Source organism: Phocoena phocoena, chromosome 11 (assembly GCF_963924675.1).
Source record: "Phocoena phocoena chromosome 11, mPhoPho1.1, whole genome shotgun sequence".
Lineage (NCBI taxonomy): Eukaryota > Metazoa > Chordata > Mammalia > Artiodactyla > Phocoenidae > Phocoena > Phocoena phocoena.
The window spans coordinates 50,369,198-50,384,659 of NC_089229.1; the positions used below are offsets into that span (position 1 = coordinate 50,369,198).

The following is a 15,462-nucleotide window of genomic DNA, read 5'->3' on the forward strand; positions in this document are numbered from 1 at the left end:
AAAACAGATCCACAATGAAAAAAATATCAAAATTTTAAATAAAGGCAAGATCAGTAAGAGTGCCATGCCAAGTGACACTGGAGACGGAAGCAAGAGGGAAATTCAGTTATTCTGGTCCTGACCGCTCTTTTCCTGGGAGACATGGGAAGGCCTTCAGGCTGAGGCTTTAACTATGTCTTAGATCCAGAAAATAAAGACAGCTCTGAAGCAGAGAGTGCAAAACATTAGTGTCTGTACAGTAGTTTCTGTACTTCTGTGTATTTTGTTTCCTAATTAAAAAAATAATAAAAGCAACAAAACTTAGGAAGAAAATAATGCAAGATACTCTATCTTGGCAAGCTATTTAAATTGCTTTATTAAAGTCCATTCTTACCTGAAAAGTGTGAATAGTTCTTGCCCATGCATGTTTTATGTTACAATACTGCATTAGTTTCCCAAAATCCACAGTTACTTCGAAGCCAGCCATATTATTAATGGTCAAAAATCTTTTCTTTCCAAAAGTTATATCAGTTTTATCCTGTCATCAAAACAAATAACTGTTTTGTATGTTTCCAAATATGTACACTGTAAAGGTCTGTTTTGGGGTTGAACACCTTATGAATAAAATAGCATGTATAATTGTTAAGAATTTCAAAAAGCTTAAAATCTATGCTTGAGCATCAACTGAATACAGACACACCCAAATATTTTAATAACCACAAATGGAAGTTTTTGGTCCTTGAAATTTAACCTTAATTTGACTCTTTGGAGAACAGTCTGTGTTGTCTTTCTTATTTTGAAGACTATACATTTCACTTCTTGCACTATGTAAGTCTGCATGTATTTTTTGCAAAGAGTTTACTTTTCCTCACAGATTTTAAAGAATAAACGTGTAAGTTTATAAGTGTATTTATACAATGAGGACAAATTCAAGGTGACCACTTCTATAGTTCCTACATTTACACAGCAACCAAGCAAGTGATGCTTTGTAAAATATAATAAGTGTGTCACTTGTCCCTTGTTTTTGTTACTCAAGCACTTCAAACTTATCAAAGATGTTTCTTCACAAAGTCTTCCGGAACATGTAAGAGAAAGGAACGCTTCCCAACTCACTTTATGAGGCCAGCGTTAGTCAGACACCAAAACCGGACAAGATTGTCACTAGAAAACTACAAACCAAGATCCCTCATGGACACAGATGCAAAAATCCTTAACAAAAAATTATAGAAGAAGAATGCCAGCTCTGATATGATTAAATTCTGAATCAATCCTCGGGCAATAAAAGGAAACTAAATCTATCCCTCATAGGTGAAAAGGTACTATTTTTCTGTTATCATTTACCTCTGTTATGAAAAATACTTCTCCATTACAGAGTCGAATACCACTTTCAAAGTCATGCTTATTTTTAGCAAAACCATGAGGAGTACCATTAAAGTCTTCGCCACTGGCCTTTAGTTCATTATTTTGTTGGCTGTTGAAGGTATTTTCAGGGAGTAAGTCTGAGAGATACGCGTTCCTGGTACAACAGATTTTATCACCAACTCCAAATTCAAGTCTATTCTGATGGTTTCTGGGTTAGAAAATGATAATACAGCATCAGAGTTGGGAAAACCTCAATTTCATTTTCTTTAAGCATTGACTCTTACTCGGATCTGATCCAGTTCTCAAAATTATTTCCACAGTCTCTTTACGTCACTTTTGTTCTCCAAAGGTCAACAAGAAATCAGGCTCCCTCAGTTGTGGTCTATCTACACTTTCTACAGCACCTCAAACTCAGTGACATTTCCCAGTGGAATTTTTTCAAAGTTAGAAATCTTGGCGTAAAGGCTGATGTCTCTCTTTGCCTTTATATTACAAAAGTTACCAAAAATCTTATTGACTCTACCTTTTAAATCCATCCTCTCCTCTCCAATCTCTCTAATCACTACCCCAATTCAAGTCTTACAGCAGTTACACATATTGCTATTGATAATTATATTATCAGAATAATAGCAGCAAATCAAATAAGTGCTGGTGATAATACCAGTTACCGTGGTAAGTGCTTTAGGTATATTATTTCATTACATCCTTACTACAACTTTATGAGGGAAATTCTGGGTAAGTGTCCTCTTTTACATACATAGAAAGGTGAAATTACCTGCCCAAGATCACAGTTACTGGGACCCAGACTGGATGGCCCCAAACTTATGCTTTTCAACCCTTTGTTGGGCTACCTATCATGGATTTTTGTGTCTTTCCTCAATAAACAGGGAGCTCCTCTTGTAATTTACACTTCTCTGGGTTCTCTGCACTTAATAAAGAGTAGGTATTGATAAATGCCAGAGAAGTGAGTTAGTCTGTCCTACGTGTGGATAGAGTGGCTTTTCTATGCTCCTATTTCCCTGATAAAAGTCCACCTAAGGTGCTCTCTGTAGGCACCCTATTGCTAAGGTTCTTGTACACATTCCACACACATTCTAACTTGAAAAATTGCCCTGAATTCTCCACACTCATCTTGGAGAAGCTAGAGGTAGGAAACCACAGGGACAATTTTATTCTTTATTTTTCTTATTACCCTGATTACCAAATAGTCAATTCCTAAGGATATATATTATATTTAATTGAAGATATCATTTGACTTCACAAAGGAGAAAAAAGATTTTAAAATATGCGGCTACAGTGATAAATGTCAAAACAAACAAAAGTATGGCGAATCCAGGAAGCACTGTCCTTACTTGATTAGACGGCCTGTGTAGTGCTTGCAACAGCAGGTGTTGATCACGTCACAGTCCTGCCTGGAACACAGAAAAATACAAGGGTCACCTTAATGGAACCTCTTTTGTGTGGATTTCTGTTACCAACAATTATGAGATACTGGATTTTATCAAAAGTTTCCAGGACTGGGACTTCCCTGGTCGTCCAGTGGTAAAGAATCTGCCTTGCAATGCAGGGGACATAGGTTCAAACCCTGGTAGGGGAACTAAGATCCCACATGCCACGGGGCAACTAAGCCCACGTGCCACAACTATGGAGCTCACTCGCCTCAACTAGAGCCCGCGTACCATAAACTACAGAGCCCACGCGCTCCTGAGCCTCCGCACCACAACTAGAGAGAGGAAACCCGCACGCCACAACTAGAGAGAAGCCCGCGCACCACAACGAAGAGCCCGCACGCCGCAACTAAGACCCGACACAGCCAAAAATAAAATAAAAATAAATAAATAAATAATAAATCTTAAAAAAAAAAAAGTTTCTAGGACTTTCTCCAGGAAAAGTATTTTGTAATTTTGATCTTAACCCTTTCTTCCACTCAGATTTCCTATGAGTTACCAAATATAATATTTGGTAGAAAAAGCACCTCTTTAGGGAATTCCCTGGCAGTCCAGTTGTTAGGACTCAGCATTCTCACTGCCGAGGGCCTGGGTTCGATCCCTAGTCAGGGAACTAAGATCCCACAAGCTGCAAGGCGTGGCCAATAAAAAGGAAGAGCCCTCTTTAGAAACTGCCTTCTGCTGGACGTACCCAAGAAATACCTCAAAATAAGAGAGAATTCACAGTGATGAACTACCAGTCTCCCATTCCAACAGCACCTAGATTCATAAGGTATGAGATTTAAAAGCTTCATTAAAAACACCAAAATTTTGTAAATGCTTTACCTTCTAAATGCAATAAATTGTGATGTTTTTGCATCTTCTAGGTCCTTTTCTTTGAGTAAAGTACTAACTGCAGAATATAAATCTGATAATTCAAGAGAAAAAAGTTAACACAGCAAAGCACTAAATTATAACATTGTTTCAATGGAGAAACTACTTCAGAATTGCTGCTAAGGGGTCCAGGAAAACATCTCACCAAATGGGATACAAGTTCACCATGGGAGCATCAACCTCATTTGTTTCATCAGCCAGGGGCAAGAGAAAAGAGAATGAAGGTGACAGTTCCAGACACTCTATCCTCAATCACTAGCCAGGACAGCTCCTAATCTGTAATATCACCACTGCATATTTACTGATGGTTTGTGAATGCTGACTTTAAAGTATGAGCAAGAGGACAAAATATGTAACATAACTACTAACGTAAGACTTCTTTCTGTCTTAAGTTCTGGTGGTACTAGTGGTCATGAGTTATAATTTGAGAATCTATATGCTTTGCATATGTGATTTCATCTTTAATCTTCACAATACTCACATGATGTATGTATTATTATATACAGGGCCGACATTTAGCTTTTACATACCAGTATAACATATGGAGATATTTCTGTTTTAACTAGAAAATGGCTACTCCCCAAACACCACAGTGCCCTCCCTCCCACCCCAGCCATGTCTTTCCTTCCTCCAGAGCCCCCAGATGTCCCCATGATTCAGCAACTAAAAGGTTAACCCTGACACAGGAAGGGCATCCATTCCAAGAGTGACTAGACCTTACCAGCTATTAAGTAGTTTAATTAGCACCACTGATTACATCCTTGTTACAACCTGAAACTGAGGCTCTTGGAAGTAAAAGAAATTTTCCAGTGGGGTAGTGTGACCAGCCTCCCTCTTTTAGAGCTCAGATCGTTGACAGTGATAATGTCCACTTACAGCTTGTCCTTCACAGAGCACTGAGAAGCAGGCTTCCTCTAACCTCTCTCAGCAATGTTACAAATTGGGGAACATTTCTCAGGAGAGGCAGAAGAAATAAAAATTGGGGTAAAAACATTCCAGGCTTTTGGGTCCCTCGTAGCAGATAAATCACAAGGGAATGAAAAAGCCCTGATCCCTGCTCTAGGAAGACTGAATCAGTTGCTCGCTGAGCCCTTCATTTTTCAGATGAAGGAAAGATTATCATTAAAAAATGTCCAAGACTCAGCTCACCGCCAGCCAAGCCCCGCTTGCCAAAGGTCTCACAAAACACTGGTTTCTTTCACACGTACAGGATCACGCTGTTCTGCTCCTTGCTTTGTTCACTCTCTCTACATCTCCCAGATCAATACGTACGCTGTACTTCACTGTTTCTAAGATACGCATTTTCTTCTCATATTTTAACATCTCTGGAATTCTAGCCCAGCTACGAAGCCTATCTTAGGCCTTTGTACCTTTCAATAATGGGAATAACTGAGTAATTTATTAAGAAATACTTATTACTTAAGTATTAAGGAATAACACTTAATTATTAACGAAAAAATACTATATGCCTCTCTAAGGAGTAATTTATTCAATTCTCTTAAAGAAGAGGCTCATTTTCCAGCTGAAGTTTACAATTAAGATAGAAAACAGCTCCAGCTAAGCTCCACTACCATTCTGAAACAACTTTTTTTTTTAAGTACATTCTCATTAATGTAAAGAATGGGTACCAGAAATAAAACTAAACATATTTTAGGTAGATCTAAATGGAGTGGCAAAGAAAGCCAGTTTCTTAACCATCTTAGTCTCACTCTCTTCATCTGTACTAATACCTACTATGAACTAAGTAAGCTGTGGAGAGGATAAACATTATCTATAAATTACTCACAACATGTGTAATAAAAAACAAGTCAGGGCTTCCCTGGTGGCGCAGTGGTTGAGAGTCCGCCTGCCAATGCAGGCGACACGGGTTCGTGTCCCAGTCCGGGAAGATCCCACATGCCGCGGAGCAGCTGGGCCCATGAGCCACGGCCGCTGAGCGTGCGCGTCCGGAGCCTGTGCTCCGCAACGGGAGAGGCCACAGCAGTGAGAGGCCCGTGTACCGCAGGAAAAAAAAAAAAAAACAACTCAAAAAACAATACACAGCTTATAAACCAAATTATGTAAAACTAATATATGTCTGTGTATGGATATAATACGGTTTAAAAAGAGAAACTCCAAGCTCTTCCTATAGACGTGACCTTTATGGGGTTGATTCAGGGGAAGAGGACAGGGGATGATTAAAGGAAATAATTTTTACTTCAAACACTTCTGTATCACTTGACTTTTGTTAAGGAATATAAACGATTTCTATAATAATAAAAAAAAAAGCCAAAAAGGCATTTATAGAATCCTATTATTACATGAGCGCATTTAAAAAAAGAATAATGTAACATGTGAATGAACACTAACCCATAGGAACTGAGATGGGGACACACAAAGGAGGACAGGCTTACAGATAAAGCTGAATGTCAATTTCACATGCAGAGTGAAAGCTGCTAAGGAGGAAGGATATACCTTGAAGAACTGTGGCAACTACAATAAATCCTCAATAAAAATCATTTAAATTTTCACTAATTCAATTCTGAGTAAACCACTGTACAATTTAAAAAAGCTTGCTAAGTTAAGTTTATAATATAAAGATCAAATTGTTTAAATAAATAAATAAATTCAATTTAAATAAATTCATTTGGAACAGATAATTTAATACCTATTATTCACAAAAAACTAACATTCATATAGTTCCTCAAAACCTATGAACGCCCTCAACCTTCACAACTGTCCCCCACGCACTGTCACTATGACTCCCATTTTACAAATAGTAGAGTGATGAGACATGGGTCGTACACATAAGGCAGAAGATTCCCTATCCCGTGCACTTCCTCAGCCCTGCCACGCTGTCATCCTAATACCCACAATTAGAAGTGATGCTTGTCCACTTTACTAGAAACAGAACTGTTAGGAACTCAGCTTGGTGAGAGTTTGACAGCCTTTACTTTTGTTTCGCAAATGTACTCAAAACAACAAATGTAGTATTTACTTTTCCAGCAAATGTACTTTTCCAGCAAATACGGTACCTTTACAGTATTTGCTGTAAAAGAAAAGCTTCATTCATTAAGACATGCTTTCTCCTGAATGAACCTGGATTACTTAGGGCTTCGCTTTATTTTAAACTAATCATCTACATCCACTTATTTACTCAACAAATATTTACTAAGCCCTTAGTATGCATGTGTCAAGAGCTTACTTCTTTACAAAATGCTAAAGTCATCTGCTTTTGATGATTAATAAATTATTTATTTTCAGTGCCCAACGTTTTGCTAGCAATATTTATCTTTACCATCAAATAAAATTATAACTAGTCATTTAATAACTATATTACAAAACTGAAATATTTAACCCTATATAACATAAAAGTTTATACTTACAAGAGTGATGATTACTTTTTGAGAACTGAGAACTCGTATCTTCTCCTGGGAGTCTAACAAAAATAAATGATTTATCTTGTATTGAGACAGGGAATGTTGGATCATCAGAGATATTCAGCTCTGCATCAAATGTTGGAAACTGGCGTCTCGAGATTCTTAAATAAAGGTAAAATAATACACTAACAGCATTAGCATCCAAAAATGTATCTTCACATAGGAGCAGAGATAATGTCATTACATGAATTAATATCTGTGAATAGGTCATAAACAGGGTAAAAGGGCTACCCATATATGCATTATAAATAGTAAATGAGTTTCAAAATACACTTAACTAGACCATAATGTTACTTTTATCCATCAGTCCCCTACCCCTAGCACATTAAAAGTATTAGAAGAAACTGTCATGGAATTTACTAAGCAACATTCTGAAAACTTGACCTACTTTTCTCCAGACCACTAAAGAACCAAACCAAGTAGGTATTATCCTCATTTCACAGATGAGCAACACGAGGCGTAGTTAACTACAGTGGGGTTGCCCAAGATCAGAGGTAAAAAGCGGGGTAGCTAGGAGGGAAATTTGGGCCCACTGGGCTCCATATTCCTTTCTATTTAAATTCATTTGAACTCTTTGGGGCCTTTTCCATCATACTCTTTCTTGTCTCCTTTCTTCTGTAATATATCATATATATGGTCTCATGTTCCCAGCTGAACCAAGTATCCACATCTTCTCTTTGTTTCTGTTCCCTCCTCATCATTCTTTTGTTCTTGTATTCCCCAAGACTAGCAAGTCATATCAGAAAGCACAGTAAAGGCCGGGGGGCCTTGTCATACTGGAGTCCCTCCTTGGTTATTTGGAAGAAAACTGACACCCTGTAAAGACCTAACAGCAGCCTAGCTATCAAAGGAATAGTACCCTACTGTGTCATCTTTCAATCCTTCCGAACAGGGCTAGAAGGGAGGAAAGGAGAAAGAGGGAAGAAGGCTGTCCCGGCTGGAACTAACCCAGATTTAATTTGGGGTACTGAGAAACACCATGGATTTCCTGTTTTGCTTCTGACCCAGGACATGTAACATACTTCTATCTCTAGAAGCTTTTCCGTGGTATCACTGGGATCCTTCTGTCATTAAACACTTGCTGATGATGACCAAGAATGACCAAGAATAATGAAAGGAGCACAGCTCAGCCCAAAAGATATCGAAAGGGTTACTAAAAGGAAATCCTAAATTTCAGATAAAATTGAGTTCTAAGAAACCTAATGTGCCTTAGATTCTTCCAAGATTTCTAGAATTTAAAATGACCCATCATCCACCAACATTCCAAAACTGAGGTGGACTTTAGGTAGGCGCAGAAGAGTTATAGATAAGAGTTATAGAAGAGTTATAGTTACACTTCCAACGGCATTATTTTTCTTAACGTCCCAGTACGAACCTATATCATCTACCCTATTCCTGTCCATTCTGCCTCTACACCCACTATCTTTTCCAGGGTAGATGGGGCAGGGAGATAGTAGGCTTTGAATATTCTAGTTTCTGCTGACATCCAACCAAGAAAATGTTTAAGCAACAAAAACTGCATCTTGTAGTCTAATACAATACCCTGTCGTGCTAAATATCTGAACCCAATAGCTACTGCAAGACCTCCACATAAGCTAATAAGTTTTTCATCCATCATTAAAGAAATAAGAACTCTTCTGACAGAAAACAAATCATCGTAAAGAAAGCACTTCTTTGAGCAACATCTACCTTCCAATTTAATTCTACGTTATCTAGTAAGTCATTTTTTGTCCTCAAGTATAGTCAGAAATCTAGTTCCAGGTCCTAAGCCCCAGATGGATACACAGCAGGTCCAAGGGCAGGAGGACAGACACACACAAAATGTTGTACAAAGAAGACCTAACGCAATGAAGTTTCAGGCGAAATTCGTGATCTTAGCAACAGTTCAGGACCTATGTTAAATTTTTATTCAAATCAACTATAATCCCCTGCCACTCAGCTGACTGCCCCATGATCCCTATAATTCCCCAAATAACGGACAGCGATAAGGTAGAACCAAAATAATTCCATGCAGATACAGAAATAAAGCATGCACTACAGCCAATAAAGGGAAAATGAAACCTAAAACCAACCAACAAACAAAAACAGCACCTTGTAAAAGAGAGTCAAAAACAAAGATAAATTTTGGCCCAATGAATAAAAAGTCTCTTAATATTCTGTGGTCCCATCGCATCTGTTACAGAGGATTCCTCTAAAGGCTTATGCAAAGATTAAGGAAAGAGAAGGATTCTTTCCTACTTTAAGGAGAGTAATATGCCTCAGGTGCCACCAGGATTCATCAAGGAGTAAAATACCTTTTTCTTTACCTTTTCTTTTGCTTTTTTTTTTTTTTTTTTTTTTTTTTTTGCTTTGGGCTCCCCTTATAAAAATTACACGAAATGTCTTCCCCAAGTCACCCTTGAACTCTAATGAATTCATTTCCAAGTCTCTGTTCCCCTTGGGTTTATTCTGGTCTCTAAGCCTGATGCAACTTTATTTCACATATATACTTTTAAAATCAGGAAAACACATTTATACTTAAATTTCAACACTAATTTATCTTGGATCAATAATGAAAAATACTTTGCTTTTCTAACTGTGGGACAAAAGGTATACATATACCTGGAGGACAGAAAAGGTTTGCTAAAAGAGCATAGTGAACATACTACACTGAATCACCCTAATTCAAAAGCTAATATTTTTTTTACCTTTATTTCTAATACGACAGAGAGAAAATGCAAAATTTTAGTTATATTATACCTCGTAGCATTGTCCACAATTAGTTCAGATTCTGCTCTATGGTTTGTCTTTAGTTCAATAGCACAATTTCTTGACTTGAGAGTCTCAAAAAGATCTTTCAGCAAGTTACCAGGTTCAATACTGGGTAACTGCCTAATATCACCTAAAAGGGGGAAAAATACATAGAGTAGGTTTTATGTAACTGGGATCTGGAAATTTAGAAATTATTTTTATTTCCCCCTACTGATATATGCTATAATTATAAAGACTTACTCTGAGGAAAAACGAAAAAAATCTTCGTTTAAAATTACTTAAGAACATTAAGTCTTCAAAAATATTCAACAACAACAAAAACCATTCCAATTGGGCTTCCCTGGTGGCGCAGTGGTTGAGAGTCTGCCTGCCAATGCAGGGGACACGGGTTCGTGCCCCGGTCCAGGAAGATCCCACATGACGCGGAGCGGCTGGGCCCGTGAGCCATGGCCGCTGAACCTGCGCGTCCGGAGCCTGTGCTCCGCAACGGGAGAGGCCACAACAGTGAGAGGCCCGTGTACCGCAAAAAAACAAAACAAAACAAAACAAAACAAAAAAACATTCCAATTAAACAATATAAGACAGAAAGAGTAGTGATAACTCAGTAAGGTAAAACATGAACTTTTTTCATATCTATAAACACAGGCAAACTGTTGGGGCATATATTTTCACCAACAGGTAAAGAAAAAAACAGGCCTTAGATATCTAGAATTTAGTCACTTATTCAATCTTGCTCAATGTCTTACTAAACATGGAAAAATCTATGGCCTCAAATAAACTTAACGTACAAAATGCAAAATAAACAAACCCAGTGCATTTGATAATAAATTCAGTAATGTAATGATAACATTTTGCTCTATTAAAAATCTTTTTACTTTAAACACACAAGCAAACCTTAGAGAAAAGAGAAACTATTTTCTGGTGGAAACTGAAAGAATGCTTAAGCTATTAATAAAATCAACTGCTTACACAATATCCTCAAATACGTAAAACAGTTATTTATAAATATATTGATTCTCTCATTGCAATTCTATTTTCTCCTCCATTAAAAAACATGGTCTACACATCGGTACTACCTAATAGCATCAAACTGAATCTCACCGGAATTGGAAAGGACTTGTGAGGCTGGTGAGGTCTAATGTGAATTACTAGCTTAAAATTGTAAAATTACTTTTAAGTGGTCTATAATTCAGACTTTCTATTACTTCCAAATGATCTACATCCTGATTTACTCTGAGTCTGTGAGAATTTTACTATTTTAATAGTCACCATTTAGGTAATTACAGTAACTCCTCACAACTCTATTTCATTCACAACCTAGCTTGCTGATATCCTGGCCAAAACATAGAGCCACCCAAGCTCATAGAGACTGGTCAGACTGAACTCAGAGTGGCTTCAGAGTGGGGTCTGAGAAATGGCTTCCCGCCTGTAGGATATGGATATTAAAACAGTGAAATGGTATAAAGAACGTACTAACCACAATAATTTGAACCAAACAATTAGGATTCCAACAATATTTTAACTTACCAAGGATAATAAGCTTAGAAAGTTGGGAGTGCTCACACAGTAAATTTAAAACTGATTTAAAGATTCCGACAGATACCAAACTCCCTTCATCCACAACCAGAACTCTAACTGAAGAAAATTTCCATGGCATGTCTTTGGTCATTGTTTTTGTCTCCCATAAGTAGAAGCTATAATTGACCTACAAACAAAGTATGGCATTTTAAAATTCAGGTTATAAAATTTACCAAAAAAGAAAAAAAATTTTTTTAACAACATATTCTTTTAAAACAAAACTCTTAAATGGGGAAGGGACAGGGAGGATGTACATAGAGTAACACAGGGAAACAGACTAAAGAAATAGAGAACACAAAAGTTATAGGATGAATCCCAGAAAAGACAGATGAAATAGTTCAAAACATTGCTTCCTAGGGAGTACTTGGTGTGTTTAACAAGCTTCTCACACAGCACCATTCCACTGCAAGAACCCCAACTGTTCTCTTATCACTCTTGACCAGACAGAACTCCCTATTGTTTTCTACCCCCAAATAAACCTTCTCTTGGCCTTCTGAGATGGCCCAAACACTTAAGCCCCACTCTTCTGCCAACTGTAATACTCCATTCTGGAAATTAGGGGGTGCCTGCCCAAACTAACTATGAAAATACTACTTTTTCTCCTAGTATTCTAAACTCCCTTACGTCCCCAACATTGAAAAAACCACCACCAAGACAACTAAAAAAACTATTTATTACAGGGGTAATAATATTTACTATTTAAAAAAATACAGAAGAGGGAAACATTTTTTTGTAAAATTACAACCAGAGAATGTTAAATGTTTTGTTGTATACCATTTCCACAAATGTTTCTATGTTGTATGCATATATCTACATATGCTCACTTACACTAAAAAATTATTTGCATTTTTTTCTGCTAAACCCGGTATCCCTAGCCCAAGGATGATAGCTAAGTGGCATAAGTGCCAACTCAATGCCTCTCCTGTGCCCTTACACTCTTTCCTGAGCCTAAACGTGGCTTCAGAAATGTCCTCCCAGCATCCCAACCTGATATTAAGATACTACCAATTGATCAGAGCTGGAACTTAAGATGAAATTTAGTAACGATCCCTCTCTGGCCTCTCCTTTTCTAATTCAATCCTTCAGACTAAACAGAAGTGAAGGCGTAATGGCAAAAATCATAAACTGATCAGAAGACTCTTCCACCAATGAGCTACACTGAACTGCTCTAGGATCCTGCCCACTCATGTGACAAATAAAAGTAATGCAAAAGCAATTTCTGAGGTGGCTCGTGGGTCTATGATTCTGGTAGCCTTCCTTAGAACTGCTTTCTTCATTTCACTCTCTTGCTTAGGAACCTAAATGGCTCCCCAATAAATCAAGTCGAAGCTTCTTTGTTAGGTATATAAGGTCTGTAGTAAATGAAGAGATCATGGCACCTTGGTAAGAGAAGCAAGCTGGGAGGTCAGAAATGTGAATCCCAGTGCTAGCTCTGCACTCAGTTAAGGTTTGGGGCCAATTGTTTAACACACCCAAATTTTAAATGGCTCTCCTGTAAAATGCAGATAACATCACTTACCCACTTCACTCGTTTGTCAAGGATTTAATGAAACGGCAAAATACTTTACAAACTTTAAAGCTCAAATTCCCGGTCTAAACCAAGTGTAATTTCCATTATCTTACAATACACAGACTTCATTCTAATCAACGCAGTCCCCTCAAAACCCTCTATATGCACTTGATCATTCACCTCAATGCCTCTGGGAAGGCCTTTCCCTTAAATAAAATGTTCTTCTCCTTACCTGAGCTTCCTTGTCCATTAGACTCCAATTCAATTATTATTTCCTTCAGAAATCTTCCAACGACTAAGTTCCTTGATCTATAAAATGGCAGATCAGGGCTAAAGGAAACTCTCCAACTCTTTACAAGTTTAAAACTTCATGACTCTTAACTATAGCCAAAGCTATTTTTTTCAAGCATCTTAATTCATTTGAAATTTTTATTATGCAACTACTATTTGCTAGGCACTGTTGTAGGCAAAGGAGATAAAGCACTAAACCAGATGATCCGAGTCCTCACTTTGACGGAGCTTTCATTCTACAAAATGTGGACTCATGTTTAAAACCAGTCCCATTGAGAAACAGGGCATGTGCCAGAATCTAAACTAACTACAGCATTAAGCATACACTTTAGTTTACCTGACTTTTTTTTTCATAATAAGACGTTCTCAATGAAGGAAGCGGTACACTGATCTACTTTCTGGCACAAGCTCCTAACTCACTGCAAACAGTAACAGTTTATATAGACTGGTTGTTTCGAGTGGCACTGATCTAAGTGATTAGCTACCACAAGGCAAGGATCTAGAAGACATTCAATAAATGCCTACTGGAAGAGTCAGTGTCAGAGTGAGGAGGTGTGACAGTGTGGCAGCTCCTGGCTTTGGCAATGGAGGAAGGAAGCCATGATCCAAGAAATGTCGGCATCCTCCGGGAAGGAGCTCAGCCCTGATGACACCTTAACACACTGTGACCTCTGTTTTGGACTGCTAGCTTTCAGAACTAGCAAGAAATTTGGGCACAGAGAAGTTAAATAACTTGTTGAATATGAAACAACCAGCAAGGATGGAGACAGTATTCAGCCAAGTTCTATTTTTAGGTTTTTGAGAAGCCAGCATACTCTTTTCCACAGTGGCTGCACCAATTTACGTTCTCACCAACAATATAGTCTGGGGGAGTGTACTTTCTAAGAATTTGTCCAGGGACGAGGGGAAGATGGCAGAAGAGTAAGACGTGGAGATCACCTTCCTCCCCACAGATACACCAGAAATACATCTACACGTGGAACAACTCCTACAGAACACCTACTGAACGCTGGCAGAAGACCTCAGACCCCCCAAAAGGCAAGAACCACCCCCCCCCACGTACCTGGGTAGGGCAAAAGAAAAAACAGAGACAAAAGAATAGGGCCGGGACCTGCACCAGTGGGAGGGAGCTGTGAAGGAGGAAAGGTTTCCACACACTAGGAAGCCCCTTCGCGGGCAGAGACTGCGGATGGCACGGGGGAAAGCTTCGGAGCTGCGGAGGAGAGCACAGCAACAGGGGTGCGGAGGGCAAAGCGGGGAGATTCCCGCACAGGGGATCGGTGCCAACCGGCACTCACCAGCCCGAGAGGCTTGTCTGCTCACCCACCGGGGCGGGAGGGGCTGGGAGCTGAGACTCGGGCTTCGGTGGGAGCGCAGGGAGAGGACCGGGGTTGGCAGCGTGAACACAGCCTGAAGGGGGTTAGTGCACCACAGCTAGCTGCGAGGGAGTCCGGGAAAAGGTCTGGAGCTGCCAAAGAGGCAAGAGACTTTTTCCTCCCTCTTTGTTTCTTGGTGCGCGAGGAGAGGGGATTGAGAGCGCTGCTTAAAGGAGCTCCAGAGACGGGCAGAAGCCGCGGCTAAAAGCGCAGACCCCAGAGACGGGCATGAGACGCTAAGGCTGCTGCTGCGGCCACCAAGAAGCCTGTGTGCGAGCACAGGTCACTATCCACACCCGCCTTCCGGGAAGCCTGTGCAGCCCGCCACTGCCAGGTTCCCGGGATGCAGGGACAACTTCCCCGGAAGAACGCAAACACGGCGGGCCTCAGGCTGGTGCAACGTCACGCCGGCCTCTGCCGCTGCAGGCTCACCCCGCACTCCGTGCCCCTCCCTCCCCCTGGCCTGAGTTAGCCAGAGCCTCCGAATCAGCGGCTCCTTTAACCCCGTCCTGTCTGAGCGAAGAACAGACGCCCTCCGGCGACCTACAAGCAGAGGAGGCACCAAATCCAAAGCTGAGCCCCTGGGAGCTGTGAGAACAAAGAAGAGAAAGGGAACTCTCTCCCAGCAGCCTCAGGAGCAACAGATTAAAGCTCCACAATCAACTTGATGTACCCTGCATCTGTGGAATACATGAATAGACAACAAATCACACCAAATTAAGGAGGTGGACTTTGAGAGCAAGAGTTATGATTTTTTCCCCTTTTCCTCTTTGTGTGAGTGTGTATGTGTATGCTTCTATAGGAGATTTTGTCTGTATAGCTTTGCTTCCACCATTTGTCCTAAGGTTCTATCCGTCCGTTTTTTTTTAAATTTT

General features: G+C 39.5%; 1 protein-coding gene across 1 annotated transcript in view; it reads right to left on the reverse strand.

Moving 5' to 3' along the window:
* The window catches only part of HELB (DNA helicase B), a 41,157-nt gene that overhangs the window by 13,474 nt on the left and 12,221 nt on the right, over positions 1–15,462 (reverse strand). The window contains exons 5-11 of the mRNA XM_065887992.1: positions 11,360–11,537; positions 9,821–9,962; positions 7,028–7,182; positions 3,615–3,696; positions 2,694–2,753; positions 1,321–1,549; positions 374–517 (exon numbers count right to left, since the gene is read on the reverse strand). Coding sequence (XP_065744064.1) covers positions 374–517; positions 1,321–1,549; positions 2,694–2,753; positions 3,615–3,696; positions 7,028–7,182; positions 9,821–9,962; positions 11,360–11,537 — 990 coding nt within the window. The remainder of the gene's footprint in view (positions 1–373; positions 518–1,320; positions 1,550–2,693; positions 2,754–3,614; positions 3,697–7,027; positions 7,183–9,820; positions 9,963–11,359; positions 11,538–15,462) is intronic.